The 24,811-nt window shown below is 41.5% G+C and overlaps 1 protein-coding gene across 2 annotated transcripts in view; it reads left to right on the top strand.

Moving 5' to 3' along the window:
- The window catches only part of nprl2 (NPR2 like, GATOR1 complex subunit), a 36,868-nt gene extending 12,448 nt beyond the window's left edge, over positions 1–24,420 (top strand). The window contains exons 5-11 of one of the 2 annotated variants that reach the window (XM_072582725.1): positions 4,073–4,209; positions 6,464–6,561; positions 10,886–10,922; positions 11,108–11,201; positions 16,930–17,047; positions 22,781–22,923; positions 23,570–24,420. In XM_072582725.1, the coding sequence (XP_072438826.1) occupies positions 4,073–4,209; positions 6,464–6,561; positions 10,886–10,922; positions 11,108–11,201; positions 16,930–17,047; positions 22,781–22,923; positions 23,570–23,637 (695 nt within the window). In that variant the 3' untranslated portion in view covers positions 23,638–24,420. The remainder of the gene's footprint in view (positions 1–4,072; positions 4,210–6,463; positions 6,562–10,885; positions 10,923–11,107; positions 11,202–16,929; positions 17,048–22,780; positions 22,924–23,569) is intronic. The other variant, XM_072582723.1, reaches the window with a different exon arrangement.
- Positions 24,421–24,811: the final 391 nt, after the last annotated feature.

Genomic DNA, 24,811 nt, shown 5'->3' with positions numbered 1-24,811 from the left:
GTTAAATGAGATTGCCTCCCTTTATTTAATCAATTATTGTAATTTTATCTCATGTCAGCTGGGTTTTCCGTTATCAGGGTATCTGATAGGTAAGAAAAGTGCATCCATATGCAGCTCCAGCGTCACTCCAGAAACTCAGGACCATCTAGGACAAAGCATCCCACTTGACTGGTATCCTATCCTCTCCTTCAACATCCTCTCTCCATCCATTGACACGTCAGTGGCAGTAATCCATGCCAACTGTAAGATGTATGGCAGTACCTCATGAAAAAGGCTCCTTGGAAAGCTATGACCACTACCATGTAACTGTGCAAGGACAGCAGATACATGGTAGCACCATCAACTTGTGAAGACAAAGTCCTGCCTTAGTATTGAGAATACCCCGCTTCGTGATTTGGGGCCTTACCACCATGCTAAATTGGGCATACTTCGAATAGATCTAGTAACTCAAACTTGGGCATCCATGAGGTACTGTAGGCCATCAGCAGCAGCAGAACTGTACACCAGCATAATCTGCAACCTCATGGCCCAATATATTCCCCACTCAGCCATTAACATTTAAGATCCACCCTGGTTCAATGGAGAGTGTAGAAGATAATGCCAGGATCAGCACCAGGCATACTTAAGCACCAGGCATGATGAAGCTACCAAGAAACAGAAACAGCCTTATCAAACTGTTATAATACCAGTACAATACTGGCATCTTACCAATAATGTGGATAATTGCCCTGGTTTTCCTGCATACGCAAAACAGGACTAATCCAACCCAACCAAATACTGCCCCATCAGTCTACTCTTGATCATTAGTAAAGTGAGAGAAGGTGTCACCAACCGAAATATCAAGCAGCACCTGCTCAGCAGTAACCTGCTCGCAGGATAAATAGACACAGTCTTTTCCCTGGGGTGGGCGAGTCCAGAACTAGAGGGCATAAGTCTAGAGTGAGAGGGGCAAGATATAAAAGAGACCTAAGGGGCAACCTTTTCATACAGAGGGTGGTATGTGTATGGAATAAGATGCCAGAGGAAGTGGTGGAGGCTGGTACAATAGCGGCATTTAAAATGCATCTGGATGGGTATTTGAATAGGGGGGTTTGGAGGGATATGGGCCAGGTGATGGCAGGTGGAAGTAGATTGGGTTGGGATATCTGGTTGGCATGGACGAGTTGGAACGAAGGGTCTGTTTCCATGCTGTACATCTCTATGACATCCAGTTTAGGTTCTGCTGCAACCACTCAGCTCATGACATCATTACAGCTTTCGTTCAAATATTGAACCAAAGCACTGAATTTCAGAGGTAAGTTGAGAGCCCTTGACATCAAGGCCACATCTGACTCCGTGTGGCATTAAGGAGTCCCAGCAAAACTAGAATCAATGGGAATTGAGAGCAAACTTCCATTGGTTGGAGTCATACCTGACACATAGGAAGATAGGGCTGTGATTGTTGGAGATCAGTCATCTCAGTTCCAGCCATTTCTGCAGGCATTCCCCAGGGTAGTTTCCTAGGCCTAACAATCTTCAACTGCTTCATCAATGACCATCCCTCTATCAAAAGATCAGAAGTGGGGATGTGTGTTGGTGATTGCATTTCACCATTTGCAACTCCTCATGCCCTGAAGCAGTTACTATTCAAATGGAACAAGATCTGGACAGTAACCAGGTTTGGGCTGACAAGTAGCAAGTAACATTTCTGCCAAACAAGTGCCAGGCAATGACCATCTCCAGTAAGAGACAATCTAACCACCATCCCTTGACATTCAGTGGTGTTCCCATCCTGAAACCCCACTATCAACATCCTTGGGGTTGCTTTTCACCAGAAACTCCACTAGACTCACCATATAAATACAATGGCTACAAAAGCAGGCCAGAGGCCAGGAATACCACAGCAAGTAACTAACCTCCTGATTCCCCAAAGCCTATCTATCATCTACAAGTCACAAATCAAGAGTGTGATGTAATACTCCTCACTTGTTTGGAAGGATGAAGCTTCAACAATACTCAAGAAGCTTGACTCTATCCAGGACGAGGAAGGCTTCTTGATTGGCACCACATCCACAAGATTCCTCCTCCTCTGCCACCAATGCCCAGTAAAAGCAATGTGTGCACTGTAGCAGATGCACAAGATGCACTGTAGAAATTAATCAAAGATCCTTGGGAAGCACCTTCTACAGTCACTTGCATCTAGAAGGACAAGGGCAGCAGATACATGGGAGCATCACCACCTCCAAGTACCCTTGCAAGCTACTCACCATTTTGACTTTAAAATATACCACCATTCCTTTACTGTTGCTGGGTCAGGGTCCTGGAATTCCCTTCTTAAGGGCATTGTGGTCTACCTACAGCACATGAACTTCAGCAATTCAACAAGGCAGTTCACCACCCTCCACTCAAGGGCAACTAGAAATGGGCAATAAATGCTGGCCAGCCAGCAAGACCCACATTTCATGAGTGAATAAAGAAAAACCTCTTAAGTTCCAAGGCACACCCCATCCTGACTAAGAAATATATTTTTCTTTCTTTATTGTTGTTATGGACCAGGCCAGACCCCCTTAAACATTTCAAGAAGGTTGCCCAGACCCTAACTTCTCTAGTTGTTTTAAGCAGGTCAAGTGGATATCCCAGGAGTGATGCAGCTGGCCCAACCACTCAATTTTAAGCAAAACAGAACTTGTTTACAGACTACTGAATGAAATATAAACAATAACTTAACCTATTTGAAAACCCAGTTGACTCTATCGCAACTTAATGATGCTGTTGCAAATACTTGCAACATGCTGAAAGCACCCATTGGCAAAAAAGGTAAAATCAACTACATGGTCTTACAGGAGAAATGTCAGCGAGAGAGAGAGGACCAGCGTGGAACTCCTTTGGGTCCCCAGCCAAAAACCTGATCAGCAGCTGTAAACAAAACGTCTTGCTAAAACCAAACCAAACCCTGAACTAGGGTAACTGGCCACTGCCCTTTCATGGTACAAGTGTTTAAAAAAAAACACTTAAAAGCTTTTTCAGGTAGATATTTCCAGACATATTGGAACCCCTGCCTTTCTGACCCCTTTGAGGAAAAAAAAACAAGAACAACATAACCTTGAGCAGCATCAACATTACACTGTCACTGTATCAAATCCCTGAAACACTCTCGTCAACAGTGTTGTGGACATGTCTACACCCGTGGTCTCAGGCAGTAGAAGATGATGACTCACTTCTGTCGTATTGAGGGCAATTAGGGACAGACAATAAGTACTAGCCCAACCAGCAATGCCCATGGTCCATGAATGAATACATTTTAAAAGATGTCTTTACAGCCATGTGGCAGAAAAACAGATATTTCTTCCAAAGCCAACAAGCAAACGAATAAAGCCCCATCATCAGCAATACACCAGAGCTTCACTTCCCACCTGACCTCCTCTGTTCCTCTGCAATTATCTGCTAATACAGTCAGTGCAGACCAAATGCCTATCCTTGGCTTTGAGCTTGTTTCCCTATGCAACAAGCCCTATAATCTATCAGTCAAGTAAGAAAGAAAGAAACTAACTGCAAAAAAAAGTAAAGAAATCCTGCAGTTATAAGCAACACAATATTTGGTCACCCACTGACGGAGCTTCCAATACTGCAGGTAAAATGCCTTTGAGTTCAAATCCATGCCCAAGTATCAATCGTAGTGAATTAAAAATTTGAAACTTGGCTGTGATCATTAACTCTTAAGCAACTTTCCTTTTCCCTTCATTCTTAGAATCTGGTATCATTATTAAGGCCTGTTTTATTTGCTTATTTTTATTGAAAAAATTGTAATTGGCCACCCCCTTGAACCACTGCCATCTTCATTATTCTGTGTTGTGGTTTAGTTTAATACCACTGACTGATTTGCTAGGCTACTTCAGAGGCCTATTAAGAGAGAACCACATTGTGGATTTTTAACCTTGTTTCACTGAGTTCTAGTTAGAAGCTGATTAAATGCTGAGGCTACCATGGGGCTGGAATGGCAAAGCTGATTGTTGGAAAGAAGTAACCCCATTTTGTGGATGGTACCCACAAAAGTAAGTTTGTTCTAAGTAAGTTTGGTTTGTCACTCTTGTAGATGAATCCAACACCATTCACCTGAAAGTGATCACCCAACGGAGGGACCAGCCTGTGGTGCAGGAGTACGATGTTCCAGTATTCACTGAGTGTAAAGAAGACTTTATTAAAATCCACTGGGATCTGACGACACAACAGGTGAGTGGAAAGTCACAAGTAGAATAGGAAGTTGTATGTGAAATCTGTAAATATGTTAAAGCCTGATTCTGCCAGAAGTGTATGCTTTCTGAAAGAAACTCTAGGGCCAAGGACTGCTCCCTTTCCTGGACGTTCAGAATGTTAGTAGACGTTGTAATTGAAATATACACTGGTATGGTCAAACTCCCATACCTTGAGTAGCAGTTAGTGGGAGAGGAGAAGCATCCATCTGTTGAAGGTACTTGGAGATGCTTGAGACTAATCCTAAATGTCTGGATTATGAGAGAAACTGGGGAAATTTGGGTTCTAGAAAGCCAGTGTCTGAGAAGCAATCTTATACAAGAGGCAAATCTGGGGTATGAATTAAAGTACAGAAAGTAAACCAATAGTTTTCATCTGCATAGTGCCACACAAGCTCTTATCAAAGTTACAAATGTCATCTATGCGACTACAATAAAAGTTGACCACCCCTCATATGCCTTGGTATCTGGCTGCAGCCTTTGACACAGTTCAACATACGTTCATCCTCCAGTACCATTCCTCTGTTGTACACCACTCGTGGCCTCATTCTTATTTATCTAATTATCTATCTATCTAGAGAATTGCTTACAATAACTCTTCTTCCTGTTTTCACACTATTTCCTCTGGTGTGTTCCAAAGATTTATCTTTTTTTTTCCTTGCTTGTTGGCGATTCATTCGATGACACAAGGGTCTTCAAGGGTGCTGATCACAACCAACTCTACCTCACTATCTCCCATCTCCGCTCCTTCGTTGTTGCTAAATTATGGATCATGTTGTATATTAATTATCTGGATAAAGGAAGGACAGAATCCCTGCTGTGGGGAAACAGGCCCTTCGGTCCAACATGTCCAGACTGACCCTCGAAAGAGTAACCCACCCAGACGCATTCTCCCTATCCTATATTTATCCCTGAACACTGGACAATTTAGCATAGGCAATTCACATAGCTGCACATCTTTGGATTGTGGAAGGAAACCAGAGCACCCAGACGAAACCCCATGCAGACACGGCAGAATGTGCAAACTCCACCCAGACAGTTGCCCGAGACTGGAATTGAACCCGGGTCCCTGGTGCTGTGAAGCAGCAGTGCTAACCACTTGACTTTCCTAATGTGTTCCAGACTAGTCTTCACATTCTGCCTTTGATAAACTTGAGTTAATCCAAAGGTGAGCTGCCCGTCTTTTAACTCTGCAAATTCTGCTCCCTGTAATCCCTGCACTTGCTGACTTACGTTGACTCCTCATCAAACAACATCTTGACTTGAAAATTCTCCTTGATTTCCAACTGCCTATTCCTCACCCTTCTCTCTCTGTTTGATCCCCTCCAGACCCTCTGAGACATCTGCACTCCTCAAATTCTGGTCATCCCTATAATTATTCCACAATTGGTAACTGAGCCTTCGGATACCAAGTGTCCAAGCTATGGAATACTATTCCTATACCCCTCCACCTCTCTTTCCTCCTTTTAAGACATTCCATTTTGGTCATTTGAGTTAATATCTCCTTATGTGACTTGGTGTTATTCTTTGATTCATGGTGCTCTTGAGACAGTTCATTAAGGCACTATATAAATACAAGTCAATAGATGAAAACAAACAGAGTACTTAAAAGCTCGTAACTGGAAGTTCTTATTCAAACACAGGATTCCAGGACAGTGGATGAATAATTCCATAATTTTTACAAGAAATAATGTTGCTTCAATTTGGCAGACCATGGGATCTTTCTGGACAAATAAACTGAAGCCTTCCAAATCTATAATTATCAAATGATTTGAAGACACAATTTCATATTTTGCCATTTTTTATTATTACATGAGCATGTCACCCTGTTTTTGAATAAATCAAGTGCCAAGCCATCATGGGGGAATCACTAAGTTTCAGTGAGTGTCTGACCTCCTGTAGTTTCTGTCGTATCACTATTACCGGCTGACCACACGCATCGTACGTGCACTAAGTCCCTCCTAAAAATGTCAGCTTTATCTGTTTCAAGTAAATCACATGGAAATAAGTTTCTCCTTTTGCCTCTGTCCAGAAATGTGGTTATGTATCCTGTGAAAAGTTGTTAGAGGAGCCACTGCATACCTAAAGTAATGCAGAAATATTATAAAAAGAAAGGAAATAAGCCTGTTTCACCACTAATGGCCAAGTGGACATCAATTGTCCAGCGATGACTGTAATTGAGCAGTTGTATTAGTGTTTTTCTGCTCAGTGTTGGTTAATTTTGTATCCTTCAGATTTTACCATACATTGATGGATTCCGTCACATCCAGAAGATCTCTGCTGAGGCAGATGTGGAGTTGAACTTGGTGCGAATTGCAGTGCAGAATTTACTGTGAGTAGCACGGCAGTGTGATGAAAGGTATCTCAAAAAAATATAACTTTTAGAGTTTGGATTTTAAAATAGTAGCAAATGGGACCAGTTACTATTCTGAAGGTTTTAAGAAATAACCAGGTAAAATAGTCCTTCTGGAACTGTAACCTAATTGAGTACGTGCTAAAGAACAGGACCACTGGAATGTTAATGGAATTGTTTTATTGTGGCCGATTATGACAGGTGGTGTCAAAGTTCAATAGCATATTTTTGGGTCAGAATAATTGAAACATAATTTTAATTTAGAAAATCCATAAGTTTTTTAGGATATTGTGAAGAGATGTAAGTACTGTCTCTCTCATAGAAGGAGTATAAAAAAGTTCAGGGAAAGTACAGATATCTCATTGGTTGTGCAATTTCCAAATCAGGATTGTTTGGCTAAAAATCTGTACATTATTAAAAGCTGAGAAAGTCCAAGACATCAGTTTTGAGAATATTTATGTAAAAAGACTTCACGGTTCACAGGAAAGAACTGGATAGAGTCAGTTAAGTTGAATTTGAAGATCTGACAGCAAACCATAAAAAAAGCTATAGAAAAAGCCATTCAACCCATCATGTTTTCACTGGCTGAATAAACTAGTTGTGCATTTTAATCCCACTTATCAACACTTGTCTGTAGTTTTGCTGATTACAGTGCTGATCCAGGTTTCTTATAAATTATTTAAAAGCAACAAATACCACAATCACCATGGGTCATACAGCATCCATGGCGAGTAAGCAAGCTAACATTTCGAGTCTAGGCAACTCTTCATCAGAACTGAAGTGAAGTGTACAGGGGGCAGTATTTGTGGGAGGGGGGAATGGTTGGGTGGTCTTGGGTGCTGGTGGAGAAAAGATGTTGATAGTTCAGGTTAAGTGATTGGAATGTGAGAATGGCAGAACAGTGGTGTGCCTAACTGTCAGATTTGAAAGAACAGAGGGAAAGAACACTGGGGTGAAGGGAGGGGAGAGTGGACATGGTGACAGAGAATGTAACAAGTAAAGCTGAAACAAAGGGAAGAAATGTGAATTGGAGTTCGCAATTTGAAGGTGTTGAACTCGATATTAAGTTCAGAAAGCTGTAAAGTACGTAGTCTAAAGATAAAATATTGTTCCTCCAGTTAGCACTGTGGTTCAATAGAGCACTGCAGCATACCAAAGAAAGACAAGTGGGCATGTGAGCAGGATGCTGTGTTAAAATGACCAGCTATGAAAAGGTCAGGGTCATGCTTGCGCACAGACCGGAGGTATTCTGCAAAGCGGTCATCCAGTCTGCATTTGGTTTCTCCAATGTAGAGTAGGGTGCAGTGAAAACAATACATACGATTTGAGGAGGTACAGATGAAATGCTGCTTCACCTGGAAAGACTGTTTAGGCCCTTTGGGTGATGAGCAGAAAGGAGGTGAAGAGGCAGGTGTCACATGACTTGTGTTCATGCCTCACAAGTAATTTTGTGGATTATTTGTCAGATCTGTGTTTCTGTATTGAATAGCATTGGAAAACGGGATGAGGCTTTTGTGTTGTTGTGTGTTTTATAAGCTTTCAAACTGTGTTCTATATTTAGGGAACTTGGTTTTGTTTTCGTGTAGCTTCTAGTAAACATCTGTTGTTCAAGAAACACTGCAGGCTTCTGTGACTGAGCTAGTTTGTTCCACTTTATCTGTTGGATTGCTGCAATTAGGCCAACAGAGTTTTAAAGGGAAAGTCACCACATTTAATACATATTGGTAGTAGCTTTTCAGTGGACCTGGCCTTTCTCTTCATGTTTTTATGTCTTGTTTTCAATGTGCTGATCAAAGTGAGACTTGTTAAGACGTTGTAAATTTAGTACTTTTCTATTTTTAAGATACACTGTCAGTTCAAGTATCACCTGGAATCTGCATGATACAGAACATTTCGTACACTTAACTAAACATTCTCAGTTTAGGGTCAGATGAGTTGGATACAAGGTAAAGCTCTATCTTTCAAAACTGTTCTATTAAACACTCTCAGATAAAGCTTGGGTCAGATCTAGTGTAAAGATCCTTTTGCCTTGTCCTCATCAAACACTACCAGCCTAACTGCAGGGTTGATACAGCATCGGTTAGACATGGAGTAAAGCCCTGTCCTCATGTTCCTGGTATACAGTCCAGGGCCGATGCAACTTGTGTCAGATACAGTGTAAAATACCATTGAAAAGTCAGGACAGCTATAGGTATAAATTAGGTTCTAGATACAGCACCCTCTTCACTATCCCATCAATTCTCCTGAAGCAAATACAGGTTACAAACATTGTAAAACTCTCTCTCTACTGCCCCATGAAACATTCCTGTGGCAGGTATAGAAACAAAAAAAATCTGGAAATCCTCAGCAGGTCATGAAGCATCTAAGAGTTAATGTTTCAAGTCAATTGTCTTTTATTGGAACTGGACCAGTATAGTGTGGGTTAGATACAGAATAAGGATCTTTCTACATTGCCTGTTGCAATATTCTCAAATTCAATATAACAGTGTTCAGTTGTTCTAAAACATGTAATAGTTTCCTCCCTGAGATTTATTTTTAGCACTATATTTCTATTATCAAAGATGATGAGTGTATTTAGCCCATTCAGGGCACCTTGGCAACCCCAGCAATAAACACAAGATTTTAATTGCAGCTTAATTGAACAGTTTATATTGTTGGAGGTGGGATCCATGTGTTTAATGAGGATTCTGCTGAAAAACAAATCTCTACTTTTGAAATGCTTCGCTTGCTGAGATTTCCATGTAATCACATTGTTCAGTATCTATGTTTGCCATTTGCCTTTGATTATTTATTGAACTACAGATAACCTGGAGAGGTTTTTTGTGCAGCAGGTTGTTGTAATCTGTAAAGTACTTTTTGAAAAGGTGGTCGAAGCAGATCATGATTGTAATGTTAGCAAGACTGCAAATGCAGAATTCCAATTAATGCTGTGGGGGTCACAGTTCAAATCTCCCACTTTTGATGGGATTTGAATTTAGTAGTAAAAAGACTGGACTAAAGGCTACTTTCAGTAATCGAAAGTGTGGTGCTGGAAAAGCAACCAGGGATGATGGTGCAATTTGTCAGAAGGGAGTTGCTCTGGGAGTACTCAATATTGACTTTGAAACCCAGGAAGCCCTGTGGCAACAAGTCAAAAACGGGCAAGGAAATCTCCACTCCCATAACCAACCTCCTGCCATGACTTCAGCTGATGAATCAGTGTCCCTCCACATTGAATAGCACTTGGAGAAAGCAAGGTGTGAAGGAAACAGAATGTACTCTGGGTGGGGTCTTCAACATCCATCACAAAGAGCGGCTCAGAAGCATCACTACTGACTGAATTGACCAAGTGATGTAGGGCATATCTGGTATGATATATCGAGCCTGTGGCTGATGGTGAAGGGAAAGCCTACTTCACCTCGCCCTCCCCAGTCTACCTGTCTCAGATGCATCTCTCCATGACTACATCTTTTGAAGTTTTAATTTTTTTTTAGGAACTTCATAAACTGGGATTTGGGGATGAAATAATTTGCGTGTGGTTGTTTATCCCTCTCAGTAGGTTCAAAGGAATATTTATGTTTATGATACTTTGGAGTGAAGGGACCTTAATAAATTTCAGAACCTTATTTAATTCTTTTTTTTTATTGTTTAGTATGTCTACTCTAAAGTAGATCTACAGAGTCACACAGCATGGAAACAGACCTTTCGGTCCAACCAGTCCATGCCGATCTTGATCCCAAATTAAACTAGTCCCACCTGCCTGTGGTTGGTCCACATCCCTCTAAATCTTTCTTATTCATAAACTTATCCAAATGTCGTCTTGATGCTGAAAATAACACCAGGTTATAGTCCCAACAGGTTTATTTGGAAGTACAAGCTTTCAGAGCTCTACTCCTTATCAGGTAGCTTCTAAATGCTGTAACTGTACCCTCCAGTACTTAACCTGTATTTATAGATGATACAAATATTTCTCCTAGGGGGCCCCACAATTTTCTCCCTAACTTCTGACAAGGTCCTGGGATGCAGTTGGTCAGGTCATGGGGATTTATCTACCTTTGTTTTCTAAGACTTCCAGCACTTCCTCTTTGTAATGTGAGCATCAATATTTATTTTGTTGATTTGTCTAGATTCCAATTCTTTATCAACAGCAAAAACTGATGCTAAATATTCTTTAATATCTCTCCCATCTCCTGACATCAACACAAAATCAAATAGTCACATTCAGCACGGAAATATATTGTACAGAGCAATCTGTTAATAAATGTGCTCCTGTTCATTCAGTTCAAGTTGCACTGTGCATGTAATGTGTGCTGTTGTCTTGCAGGTACTATGGAGTTGTGACCTTAGTTCCTATATTCCAGGTGAGTGGAAGTAGACTCTCAGTTTATTTATATTTCTAAATTATTATCTAGAATTAGCTGTTGCTTCTGTGCCAGTTCTTCTCTGCCTTAAAATGAAACCAGCTTTTACCTTTTACTGAACCTACTTTTACATTGATTTCTAGTTCTGCTGCTGTTTAACTGCATTCTATTCCTTTTCTCTGCAGTATTCCAATGTGTACTGCCCAACTCCTCGGGTGCAGGATCTGGTAGATGACAAATCCTTGCAGGAAGAGTGCCTAGTATATGTCACCAAACCAGGTATGATGAAAGTTCCTATTCCGTGCAAAGGCAATGAAAATCAAATGGCATTTTGGTGTTTTCACCCATTGTGTTCCTAATGCCCACAAACGTAGCAACATGGAAAATTGTGTAAATTAAAATGATACAATAAAAGGAGTGAAAGGTTATCAGGGTAGGTGGGAATGTGGAGTACTCAGATCAGCCATGTTAAGTCCCCAGGACCTGACATTCCACAGCCAGAGTGTGTAAAAAGATGGCTATAGAATACTTGATACAGCAGTGATTATCTTCCGGAATCTATGGATTCTGGAATGGTTCTTGCAGATTTGAAGCTCGCAAATGTCACTCTGCTATTTAAGAAAGGAAAGAAAGAGAAAACTGTGAGCTACAGACTTGTTAGCATTATAGCTGCTAGAGAAGGGAAGCTGCTAGAATTTATTATAAATAATGTTTTGGTTAACAAACATAAAACACACTGGATAGGAGGTAATGTACTGTCATGGATTAAAGATCAGCTAATAGAAAATGGAGAAGAGGAATAAAAGGGTCATTCTCCCATTTGCAGGGTGTGTGTATGATTTGGGTTTACGGACCAAATGTAATATTTCCAAAATTGCAAATGATACAAAACAAAGTGGGAATGTGTATTCAGGAAAATATAAAGTGGATTCAGGAAGATTTGGACAGGCTTAATGAGTGAGCAAATGCATGATAGGTGCAATATGTTGTGGAAAAATGTGAGGTTGTCCACTTTGAAATGAGGCACAGATGTGCAGAGTGTTTTTTTAAATGGTGAGAGGTTATGGGACCTGGGTGTCCTTGTTAGTAACAAGTCACTGAAGGTCAATATGTGGGCGCAACAAGCTATTAGGAGGGCTAATGGAATGTAAGACTTGATTATAAGAAGATTTGAGTACAGGAGTGGTGAAGTTTTGCTTCAGTTGAATAAAAACTTGGTCAGACCACGCCTGGAGTATTCTGTGCAATTTTCATCTGCTTATCTCTGAAAATATATCATTGGCATAGAGAGAGTGCAGTGAAGGTTTGCCAGACTTGTTACTGGGCTGGTGGGACTGTCCTATGATGAAGATTGGACAATATTCTCTCAGTTTTGAAGAATGAGAGATGATGTCATCGAAACCTGCTAAAATACTGATGGAATAAGCAGGATGAAACTGGTAAGGTGGGCTCCCTAGAGTGGGCACAATTTAAAAGTAAAGGGTAGGGTGCCAACTCGGACCAAGAGGAGAATTGTTTTTACTCTGAGTTGCGAATATGTGGATTTCAGTACCCGAGAGGGCAGTGGAAGCAAAGTATTTGAGTATGTTGCATGTAGAGATTAATGGATTGTCATTATTAATGGGGTATCGGGTTGTGGGGTTATTCTGGGTAAAAGGCATTGAAGTATCAATCAACCATGGTCATATAGAATGTCAGAGTAGGCTTGACAGGGTGAATGACCCACTCCTTTTTCTACTTTGTATGTACTTATTAAATATGTTGTGAGGACACAAAAACTGCTGAGGTTCAGTGAGTGGAAAGGAGAATGCCAAGATATAAAATAATGTGGGAAAGTGTGAAGTTATCCACTCTGGATGGAAAATTAGAGAAACTATTCTTTAAATGGTTAGGGACTAGATTGGTTGGTGTTCAGGGGACTTGGGTGTTTTCATATGTTAATCACTTGATATTAACTTGCAGGGAGGGGAATGTTTTTTGTTGAACATGGATTACAGTTTTAGAGTAAACGTTTTACGACAATTGTAGAGGGGATTGGAGAGGCCATACCTGGAGTACTGTGTATAGTTTCAGTCTCCTTACCTGAAAAAGATACACTTACAATGTAAATTGACTACACTGATGCCTGAAATGTACAGGTTGTATTCTGAGAAGAGATTAGATAAACTGGGACAATCTTCTTCAGAATTTAAAATAATTTAAAATGCTATAACATTGGACATTAAATTTTCAATGTTGAATAGACCATTGGTTGATAGAGTAGATGTATGAAGGATGTCCCCTTTCTGGAGAACCAAATAGCTTGATTCTAAAAGAAATGGGTTGCCTTTGGGACTAAGATATGAAATGTCTTTACTCAGAGGGTTGTGAATCTTTGGAATTTCCGCTTCATAGGGATGTGGGTCGTCATTCAAGACCGAGATTAATATATTTTTGAATACAAAGGAATTTGGCCATAGTGCAGGAATGTAAGTTGAGGTAGTAGATCAGCCATGATGTGTTCAGTGGTGGAGGTATAGTGACCTCTGCTCCTATTTCAAACAGCTATTTGATGACACAAAACTGGAATATTTTACTTAAAAAGAAAGAGATATTGGCAATGTTTTTTGTCTTGCACTCATCGTGACCAATGCAAGAATGCCAAATTTCAAACGATCAGGGTAGGGGAAAAGAATACTGATTGAATAGCAAGTTCACATTACTTTTTCCATGGCAACACCTCACCAGTCAGAATCAACTTATCAAGCAATTAGCATAATGTTTTCCATAATAAATTGTTGAGACTGTTTGAAATTTGGACTAATGTTATGGTGCTGTATCACTTTATAATCCTCAGGGAGGTTACCGCTCATCATTTCTTAAAGCAAAAATATGCTAAAGAATACTAGTTTGTACCTGCGCAACACTTTGAAGTAGTAATATCAAGGATTTTGCCCTCAGGGCTGCAGAGCTTGGAGCCCAGATTGAGGTCTTCCTTGAAATGTTGATGTGCATGTTTTGCTTTAAGACTTTAAAGTTGTCGGTGAACTCAGCAGATGATTGAATTGAATGGGTCTCCTGAAACAACGAGCAGTAGTTTGAAAAATATATAGTGATGCAGACTGGGTCATTATAGGCTCCCAAGATTTTGCAAGTCGGACTGGCAACAGGGAAGGGTAAGGGATGAAATCTAATAGAGGAGTGCTTGTTATTTCTGGGCGTGATGGGGTTTTATTGTTTAATAGTCGTGGCATACCTGGAAATTATGCAATAAACATTGTTGTAAAGGATATAAGAATCTGAAAGGGTTAATGCTGAGGAATGTATTAAGCACCATTCAATATTACAATGTCATGGATGGAGAGGAGAGTACATTACTGGATCTCAAAAAAGGCAGAGCTAACATGAAGGACTCCCTCATGGATTTCACTACAATATCTGTCATGTCAAAATAGCTTATACCTAGTTGCTATTGTGCATTAAGCTTCATCTTGTTTAAGTCAAGAGCCTTTTCTTGTTAGACTACCTAGTGGTTTTCCTCTACCATACTAAACCAGTCAAATCCTTTAGATCCCAACCTCAAAGGACAGTGGTGGCAGCAAATAGATAGATAAAGTGTCAGAGAGCCCTACAGCATGGAGACAGACCCTTTCACCGAAACTGCTCCATGCTGACCAAAATGTCTATCAGTAATGTCTTTACTCAGAGGGTTGTGAATCTTTGGAATTTCCGCTTCATAGGGATGTGGGTCGTCATTCATGCTAACTGCATTTCTCTGCACTAGGTCCATGTTCTTCTAAACCTTTCCTGTCCATGATTTGTCCAAATGCCTTTTAAATGTTGTTAACGTACCTGCCTCAACCACTTCTGCTGGCCGTTCATTCCATATGCGTACCACTCTGTGTAAAAACGCTCCCCCTCAACTTCCCTTTTATTCTTTCCTCTCTAACCTTAAACTGATGCCCTCTAGTCCTTGATTCCCGAACCCTGGGAAAAAGACTGAATGCATTCACCTTATCCTTGCATTTCACAATCTTATACACTACAATAAAATCCCCCTCAGTCTTCTATATTTTTTTAAAAAAGAGTTCTAGCTTGTCCAACCTCTCCCTATAACTCAGATCCTTGAGTTCTGGCAACATTCTTGTAAATTTCTTCTGTGCTCTTTCCAGTTTAATAACCTCCTTCCTATAGCAAGGTGACCAAAACTGAACACAATAGCCAACTGTGGCCTCGCCAACGTCCTGTACAATTGCAACCTAACTTCTGTACTCAGTGCCCTGACTGACGAAGAGCACTGTGCCAAAAACCTTATGCTCTGCCTACCTGAGACTCCGCTTTCAGAGAACCGTGCAGCTGAACTCAAATGTCCCTCTGTTCCACTACACTCCTTAAGGATCTACGATTCACCATGAAACTCCCTGCCTTGATTTGATGTTCCAAAATGCATGCCCTCACACTTATCTATATTAAACTCCATTTGCCATTTCTCAGCCTATTTCCCCAGCTGATCAAGATCCTGCTGCAATTTCTGACAACCTTCCTCACTGTCCATGATACCTCCTATCTTAGTGTCATGCCTTGTACATATTCATCCAAATCGTTGATATAGATAACAAACAGCAATGGGCCCAGCACTGACCCCTGAGGCACGCCACCAGTTACAGGCTTCCAGTTTGACAAGCATCCTTCCACTGTTACCCTCTGTCCTACCATCAAGCCAATTATATATCCAGTTTGCCAACTCCCCCAGATTCCATGTGATCTAACCTCCCAGACCCTACCATGTGGAACCTTATCAAAGGCCTTACTGAAATCCATATACACTCTGTCTGCCACCCTGTGTCAACCTTCTTGATCACTCCTTCAAAGAACTCAAACAAAGTTGAGGCATGATCTCCCACACACAAAGCCATGTTGACCTTGTTATTATGTATCTTTCACTAAGGTGACTGGTAAGGAGCTATCATAAAACACAAATTATACTGAAAACTCTTTGAAATGTCTTCAACAATCCGCTGGGCATAAATAGAATTTATAGACCACTGGCAGCCTGGAGGCAGGTAGCGTCAATTGGCTTGCTGTAGTTTTCCCAGGCACAGTTGGCATATTGGACTAGTGAAATGGGGAAGAGTTAGATTTCATAAAATGGTGAGATTTTCAAATCATTTAGCAGGTTCCTTTTCCTTGATTAGTTGCTAAGATAAATTAGTGTCCATACTATGACTTGGGAAGTAAAGTCCTGCATGGAAAATGACCTTAAATAGGAATTGGCTGTCCATAGAATGAGTGAATATGTGTTTATGTTGAGAGAGAGTGTCTTGCAGATCTGAACAAGACCCTGATCTTTGCTAAAGTTTCAAATCCTCAATTAAAGGGGAAAAAAATTGAGTTTCCATTTCTTGACCATCATCCAGCCTCTGTCCTGAAGAAGGGTCTTTGCACCCCTAACATTGACTCTGCTTTCTGTCCACAGATGTTGCCAGACTTGCTGAGTTTTTGCAGCCATTTATTTTGTTACTTCAGTTAATGGTCATTAGAGACCAGTCAGATCTGTGGACTAGTATAAAGTCACTAACACTATTGAGTCAAATCCTGTCCAAGTCCCTGAGAAAGCTGGGTCAAAGGAGGAGAAAGAGAATTTCTAATAAAAGAAATCTTTGTACAATGGCAGGGGTTTTTGAGTGACTCATTCTTTAAGTGGCTATAGTTTCCTGTTAACTTTAATTTTAAAAAGCATGATTTGAATGAGATTGAAGCTAAAATTGGTGATAGAACAGCTAATGAGGAGCAATCCAAGGAATCTCAGAAGGATTTAGATCTGTTGGGAAGCTAACCCAACAGATTGCAAGTGAAGTTCACTCCCAAATAACTGATATGCAAGTGAGAAGCCAGGATAGGGATAACAGCTTAAAAACCACTATTGCTGATGTGAACACTGTATGTACAATTCACCTGTAGAGGGTAGATGGATCCTACATCAGTAGGAAGCCTTTGAAGACCTGTCACTTGCCCCTTTTTCCCGCAGGACACAAGCGTGCTAGTCTGCGTGATGTATTTCAGCTTTACTGTGGGCTCAGTCCTGGCACTACAGCACGAGATCTCTGCTCCCGCTACGCTCAACAGCTTCAACATGTGGACGAGAGGTAGGATATTGAGCCTTGGCTTTGGATTAGAATCATAGAGGTCTGCAACATGGAGAAAGGCCCCATCAAACGTGCATTGGTCGAAAACAGCCGCCTAACTAGTCTATTCCCATTTTCTAACACTTGGCCCATAGCCTTGTATGTCTTGGCATTGCAAGTACAGAGGAACCCCGATTATCCGAATACCAATTCTCCAAAATTCGGATTATCTGAAGGAGATTTGGAGGTCCCGATGGAAACATTACATCAAAGACGTGTTTCCAACAGTGATCGCGTCTTTTGTTTACAGTGATTAAACAGACACCGTCTCCAAATGACTGACCTCCCGCCTTCTCCCCCTCCCACACTTTCCCTGGAGTTCTACAGAGGGGTGTACCCTAAACCCAAATAATCTCTCCAAAATTGTCCTGTACGGAGCAAACGTGGAATCTGTCAAAAAGTTGTGTGTGTGGCTGTGGCTGCGGCTGCGTGTGTGTGCGCGCGCGCGTGCTATTTGGAGACTTATCTCACAAAGGCAACTGCAGCAGTCTCGTTGCTGGTGTCCAGTCCAGCTGCCCAGGAGAGGGGGCAGGTGTGTATGGGGTTGGGGGAGGTGGGGGGGGGGGTGTTGGGGGCAGTGTCAGACAGGCTGGGGGTAGAGGGTGTTGGGGGCAGGGTCTGACGGGGCTGGGCGCAAACAGTGTTGGGGGCAGGGGGCAGTGTCAGGTGGGTCTAGGAGCAGAGGGTGTTGGAGGGCAGTATCAGACGGGGCTGGGGGCAGAGGGTGTTGGGGGCAGAGGGCGGTGTCAGACGGGTTTGTGGGTGGGGGGGTATCGGACCGGGCTGGGGGCAGGGGTGATGTGCGGGTATGGGGGGGGGGGGTTGTCAGATGGGATTGGGGGTGGGGGTGGTGTCAGACGGAGTGGGGGGTTGGGGCGAGGGGGTGGTGTTAGATGGGGTTGGGGGCGGGGTCTCGTGCACTGTCATACTGCCTTACCTCCTGAACAGTGAGCAGACTTTTAAAAACTCCGAGCCCCAGAGGAAAGGCGAATAATCGATTATCTGAGTGAAATAGTGCCCGCAAATCGCGTTCAGATAATCGAGGTTCCACTGTATACTAAATGCCTTTTCGATCATTTTTATCTACCTGTCCCAATACCTTAATGGACTAGTGGACATAGACACCAGGGTTCCTCATGTCCTGGTCCTTGGTGCTTCCCAGGGTCCTACCATTCATTATGTATTCCCTTACCTTGTTTGTCCCACTCAACTGCTTCACCTCATACTTACCTGAATTGAATTCCATTTGCCACTGATCAGACCATCTAACCAGCTCTTCTGTATCCTCCTGTAATCTAAGGCTATCCTCCTCAGTACCTACCTCCCACCAATCCTCATATCATCCACAAACTCACTGATCAACCCTCCTATCTGCAAATCGTGTAAATTGTTTATATATACCCAAACCATCTCAGTGTTAGACAGAGCTAAGTGAACTAACAAATCAGATGTAAACTCTGTAGTCCTATCACATCCAGTTGAGAATGATGGTAAATAATTACACAACTCACCAGAGGACAAAGCTCTGCAAATGTCCCTATCTGTGATGATGGAAGAGCTAAATAAATTAGTCTAGGATAAGGCAATCTTCAGCCAGAAGTGTCAAGTGAATGATCCATCTCGGTCTCCTCCAGTGGTACCTAGCATTGCAGATACCAGTCTTTAGCCAAGCCAATTCAATTCACTTCATATGATATTAAGAAACAGTTGGAGGCTGTGGATAGCACAAAGGCTTTGGGTCCAAACAACATTCCAGCAATAGCACTGAAGATTTGTGCTCGAACTTGCCACTCCCCTAGCCAAGCCCTTTCAGTTCATTATCAACACTGACATCAACCTGACAACATGGAAGATTGCCCAGCTATGTCCTGAAGACAAAAAGCAGGATAAGTTCAACCCAGCTAATTACCACCCCATCAGTCTGTGATGGAAGGTGTCATCAACAGTGCTATCAAGCAGCATTTGCTCAGCGATAACCTGAACAGTGATGCCCAGTTTGGGTTCCGCGAGGGCCACTCAGTTCCTGACTTCATTGCAGCCTTAATTCAAATATGGACAAAAGGGCTAAATTCTAGAGGTGAGGTGAGAGTAACTGCTCTTGACATCAAAGCCACATTTAACCAAATGTGGTATCAAGGAGCCCGAGCAAAATTGGAATCAGTGAGTATCGGGGAATACTCTCTGCTAGTTAAAGTCATACTTGATGTTGGAGAGGGATTTTAAAGAGGAGTTGTAAGTTCCTCGTTCAGTAGCACAAATCACTCTTTGTTTGGAGTTCCTTTACCACATATGGGAGACAGCAGAGACTGTTCCAAATCTGGCTTTCACTTGGGGCCCAGTTGCCCTCCTAATTACAGTTCAGATCAGAGGTCAGTGACAATCTACCTTTCCCAACAAAATAGAGAATATTTGTACATATTTCTTTATAGTGGTTAAATGCTTCATTGACATCAGTGCTTGCCACATCCCCCCACTCCTACACTTCCAATCCTGCAAATACATGATCAACAATGGTCCACCTTAGGTCCTTCCATCATCTTGTGATGTTTGCCAGACCCGTATCACCTGTCCTTGGGCTCTTATGATTATTGGCCATACTTCAACACTGATTTTTATGTCTCTTCCGAGACCTTTGCCAGTTCCCTCATATACTTATTACTAATGACTTTACAAATTTGGTCAAGAAATTCACATCCATTACTGACCTTAGTATAGAAGATTAAAAAGCATGTTAATTTCTACCAATGGTTATAATATTTGTAATATCAGCTCTAATATAAAACTACTTATAAAGTTTAACATGGTTAAACCTAATACTATGATTCTGTAACAAAGCTAACAATTTCCGTTTGCTCCAACTTGCGAAGCAGCAGTTATTTATCCTTTCGAGGTAATAGTTTCTGCTACCTTTGCCATGTTGTTTGTGTTTCGGTACTCTTCTAAGGTTAACTTATTTATACCTCTTATACCTCTTTACCTCTAATTTTCTTGCTAATGAAGGAAAAGGTTTCTTCACTGGTATTTATCAAAACCTGTCTCTGCATTCAAGGCTAACTGCTTTCAGAAATTTAATTACCCACAATCTTATAAATTTAAACTTGCATTCTTATATGAATATGTGTCTACTCTAATATGTAATTATTATTATTTACAAGCCTCATCTTAAGTGGGTCAAATTTTCACTATTTCACATAAAAATTAGAAATCTCAGATCAGATGGTTTTCATTTGAGCTAACGTATCAGAGTCTTACTGATTGCATTCTAGACCCATCTTAATAAGGCTCATGCATATTGTTGTCTGGCTTTGAAGGCCATGATTTGAGTTATATGAAATGCTACTTCGGTTAAAATTCCCTTCAAATGTCTGTGTCAGTTAAAAAGAAAATTCTACAGTCATTTTGTCATATTCAGCCATGGACATACAATATCTGGCACATAGGAAGATTGTTGTGATTGTTGGAGGTCAATCATCTCTGTTCCAGGATATCTCTGCAGGAGTTCCTCAGGATAGTGTCCTAGGCCTGACCATCTTCATCTGCTGTATCAATGGCTTTCCCTCCATCATAAGGTTAGAAATAAGGATGTTTGCTGACGATTGCACAATGTTCAGCACCACTTGTGATCCTCAGATACAAAAGGAGTCCATGTTCAAATGCAACACGATCTGGACAATATCTTGGCTTGAACTGACATATGGCAAGTAATATTTGCGCCACATAAATGCCAAGTAAAACCATCTCCAATAAGAGACAATATAACTATCTTTCCTTTGATATTCAGTGTTGTTACCATCACTGAATCCCCCACTATCAACATCCTTGGGATTGCTATTGACCAGAAACTCAACTAGACTCGCCACATAAACACAGTGGCTACAAAAGGCTAGGAGTACTGCGGTGAGTAACCGACCTCCTGACTCCCAAAGCCAGCCCAGCACCTGCAAGTCATAAGTCAAGATTATGGTTGAATACTCCCTACTTGCCTGGATGGAGGCAGCTCCAACAATCGAGAAGCTTGACACCATTTAGGACAAAACAGCTCACTTAATTGGCACCATATCCACAACCATCCCCTTCCTCCACCACTAACACTCAATAGCAGCAGTGTGTACTATCTACAGGTTGCACTGCAGTAATTCACCTAAGATCCTGAGACAGCACCAACCAAACCCATGACCACTTCCCTTTAGAAGGACCAAGTAGCAGATACTTGGGAACACCACCACCTGCAAGTTTCCCTCCAAGCAACTCACCACCTTGACCTGGAAATGTATCACTATTCCTTCACTGTCAAACTCCTGGATTTCTTTCCCTTATAGCATTGTGGGTCTACCTACAGTGCATGGACTACAGTGGTTCAAGACAGCTCACCATCACCACCTCAAGGGCAACTAGGGACAGTCACTAAACACTGGCAAGCCCATGGTGTCCACATCCCACAAACGAATATAAAAATTCAGCAGGGATCCCAAAGCTTAACCCTGCAGAGCCTCACCCGACACAGACTTGCAGTCACAAAAACACACCTCAACCATCACCGCCTAATTCCTGCCACTCAGCCAATTCTGGTTCCAATTAGCCAAATTTTCCTTCCCTAGGGTCTCTTAACCCTTGCTGTCAGTAAACCATGGGGATCTTATCAAAAGGCTTGCTGGACGCTAATTAGGCTGCATCAAATGTGTTGCTCTCATCTGTAACCTGGTCACCTCTTCGAAAAATTCAGACAGGTTGGTCAGATGTACCCACCCCTTAATAAAACCAAGCCCACTGTTTTTGATTAATCCCTGCTTCTCCAAATCCATGTGTGGACAAGCTGTAATTTCATACTGATTAAGTGTGATGTACCTTACAAATAGGTTGAATGAATGATGGGGACGGTCTCCTTGATCTCCCTGTTGTCTTGCTTTTTTAAAAAATCGGGCATTTGTTATTATCCTTGAACTGCTGCGGTTTGTGGAGAATGTTTATTCCCAGAGTACTTTTTCCATACTACAGTATGGAAACAGGCCCTTTGGCCCAACAAGTCCACATCGACCCTGCAAAGAGTAACCCATCCAGTCCCATTTCCCTATCCTATATTTACCGTTGACTAATGCACCTAACACTAAGGGCAATTTAGCATGGCCAGTTCATCTGACCTGCACATCTTTGGATTGTGGGAAGAAACCGGAGCACCCGGAGGAAAAACACACAGACATGGGGAGAATGTGCAAACTCCACACAGTCGCCTGAGGCAGGAATCGAACCCAGGTCCCTGGCGCTGTGAGGCAGCAGTGCTAACCACTGAGTCACTGCCGACGGGAGTTTTCAGTATTTTGTCTCCATGTCGTGATAATAATAAAGTCAGGATGATGTGTGACAGGAATTTGCAGGATTATAGGCCCTTGTGCCTATAGTCCTTGGCCTTTTAGGTGGTAGAGGGTGCAGTTTTGGCAGGTAGTGTTGAAGGAGCCTTGTTGAAGGAGCATACTGTGGTTGAGGAATGCAAATGTTTTGTCTGTAGGTTATACAAACCAAGTCAACTGCTTTGCCTTGGTTACTATCAGGTTTTTTGAATTTTGTTGTTGCAACCCAACAAAACTAGAGAGTATCCCAACACACTCCTGACTTGTGCCTTGTTGCGGAGACTTTGGGGAGTCTGATATGTGATTCGCTATGGAAGAGTCAAAATGCTTCATTCTCCTCTGATTTTAGAAAGTTGATTCAGTTTGGTCTGATGAAAAATCTAATTCGGCGACTACACAAGTATCCAGTGAAGATCAACCGAGATGAGAGAAGCCGGCCGCCTCGTCTCTACACTGGTTCACACAGCTATGATGAAATCTGCTGCAAAACAGGTAAACCATCCCAAAGGGGCTCACCCCATTTACTGGGGTCAAAACAGCTGAGGGGGTAGAGCAGTGAAAAGTATTCTGTATTTGCACAACTGAGGTGTGTTCACATTCCAGACTTTCAGTAAGGGCCCTGTATAAATTTAACTTGAGTAGTATTTTGGATATGGGTCCATAGCTTAAAACAACTGCTAATAAGTGTTACAACTGAGATTCTGCATTAGAGAAGCTGCAGGATAGCTGGGCCTAGAAAAGAAACAATTGCCATGAAGCTTTTCACCAGAGAAGTGTGGAGGTAGCTTTACTCTTTATCTAATCCATGTTGTCAATTAGAAGATCACCCATAGCAGCTGCTGTTCCAAACTCTGCCGTTGGGTCTTTCACACTTGCCTGAGGGTAGACAGTTCAACAGCTCATCTGCGAAGAGGCACCTCCAGCACTGTAGTATCAGTCTAGAGTTGCTGTTTAAGTCTCAGTGGAGTTTGTGATCCCACAACCAAAGTGACTCCAAAGTGAGAGCGCTCCAGCTGAACCATAACTAACACCTCCTCTGTATCTGACCTTTGTTTTAGCCAAGATTAGCTACTTGGAAGTTTTTGATATCATCATTGTGGGAATTATAACAAATGCTTCTTCTCTCTGCTTCTCTCAGGAATTAGCTACAAAGAATTGGATGAGAGGCTAGAGAATGACTCTAATATCATTGTGTGCTGGAAATGAGAGTACAGTAAGTGGCACAACTGCTGGATGTCGCACAGGTGTAAAGTTGACCAAGAGTTTCTAAGCTGAAGATCAGTTTTGCGAGGAGTGTGACAAAGTAATAGATGGTTCAGACTTGGGTAGTGTAAGCTGTACTGATTTTCAGTACTGATAAACTGTTCTGAGTCTCCTAGATTAACTTAAAAATAGGTAAGGAATGTGTGACACCATTTTTCCTTAAATAGATTGTGATCTGTAACTTAGAGATTTTGTATTTATATTAATATCATCCTTACCCTAATCCTCCTTCTGTGTGCATGCATCTCATCATGAGTATCAAGGAAAGAGCTGACCCATCCACCATGATTGATTCAAATCCTTCTCCAATCATTTAAAATTCTTTGGTGAAACATTCCTTTGCTAGCCTGTTACTTATCGTGTATAATACCAATTACTACGTAACCTGTGGTAACCAAGTTTAGTCCCCAATCTGCACTGCTTTAGCTGATCTCAGTTGGGACAGTGGCGGTGCTTTGAGTGGTCTTGGTGCCCCAGGGTGTGGTCTATCCATGGACACCTGATGTCAAAGCATATGTGTGTTGATGAGATCAAATAATTTGTGATGAATTCACAGTTGAACTTCTTGCCAGCATTGAAAAATGACCCTTTTGAATGTGTTGCTGCTGAGCTCAGTATATTTGAATCATTGCTCTGCAAATCAGTGCCTTTGTGAGAATAGAAATGTACAAATCTGTAGATTATGACTAGTTTTGGATAAACAGAATTATTTAATACATTAAAATATTCTGATCTGAATGATACATAGTCCTTTTTTTAATCTCCAATGCAAACTGATTTCAAACTTAATTAATGAGATTAAATTACATGTAACACTTGGAAGTAGTGCTCTTAAAAACTCAATTGTACTTTAAGAAATAGTAATCATAAATCGTTTTGTGAAATGACACTTTTACTACACTAAATCTGCTGTATCAACATTTCAAAATGCAATTGGATCTCTACCTGTAAAAGCTTTCCCAAAAGTCATTACCAGACATCAGTTACTCCTCAGATCATGTCCCCCCCAATGCCCTCAAAAAGACCAGGTCCTTTGTTTGTTCATAATTTGCTTTTGGAAGAGTTTTGTTTTAAAAGTTGCCATTTAAATGTACACTGGCTGAGAGATAATTGGGTA

This window comes from Chiloscyllium punctatum, chromosome 12, assembly GCF_047496795.1.
Source record: "Chiloscyllium punctatum isolate Juve2018m chromosome 12, sChiPun1.3, whole genome shotgun sequence".
NCBI lineage: Eukaryota > Metazoa > Chordata > Chondrichthyes > Orectolobiformes > Hemiscylliidae > Chiloscyllium > Chiloscyllium punctatum.
The sequence above is the reverse complement of the archived record's forward strand: the minus strand, read 5'-3'. Positions and strand labels throughout refer to the sequence as shown.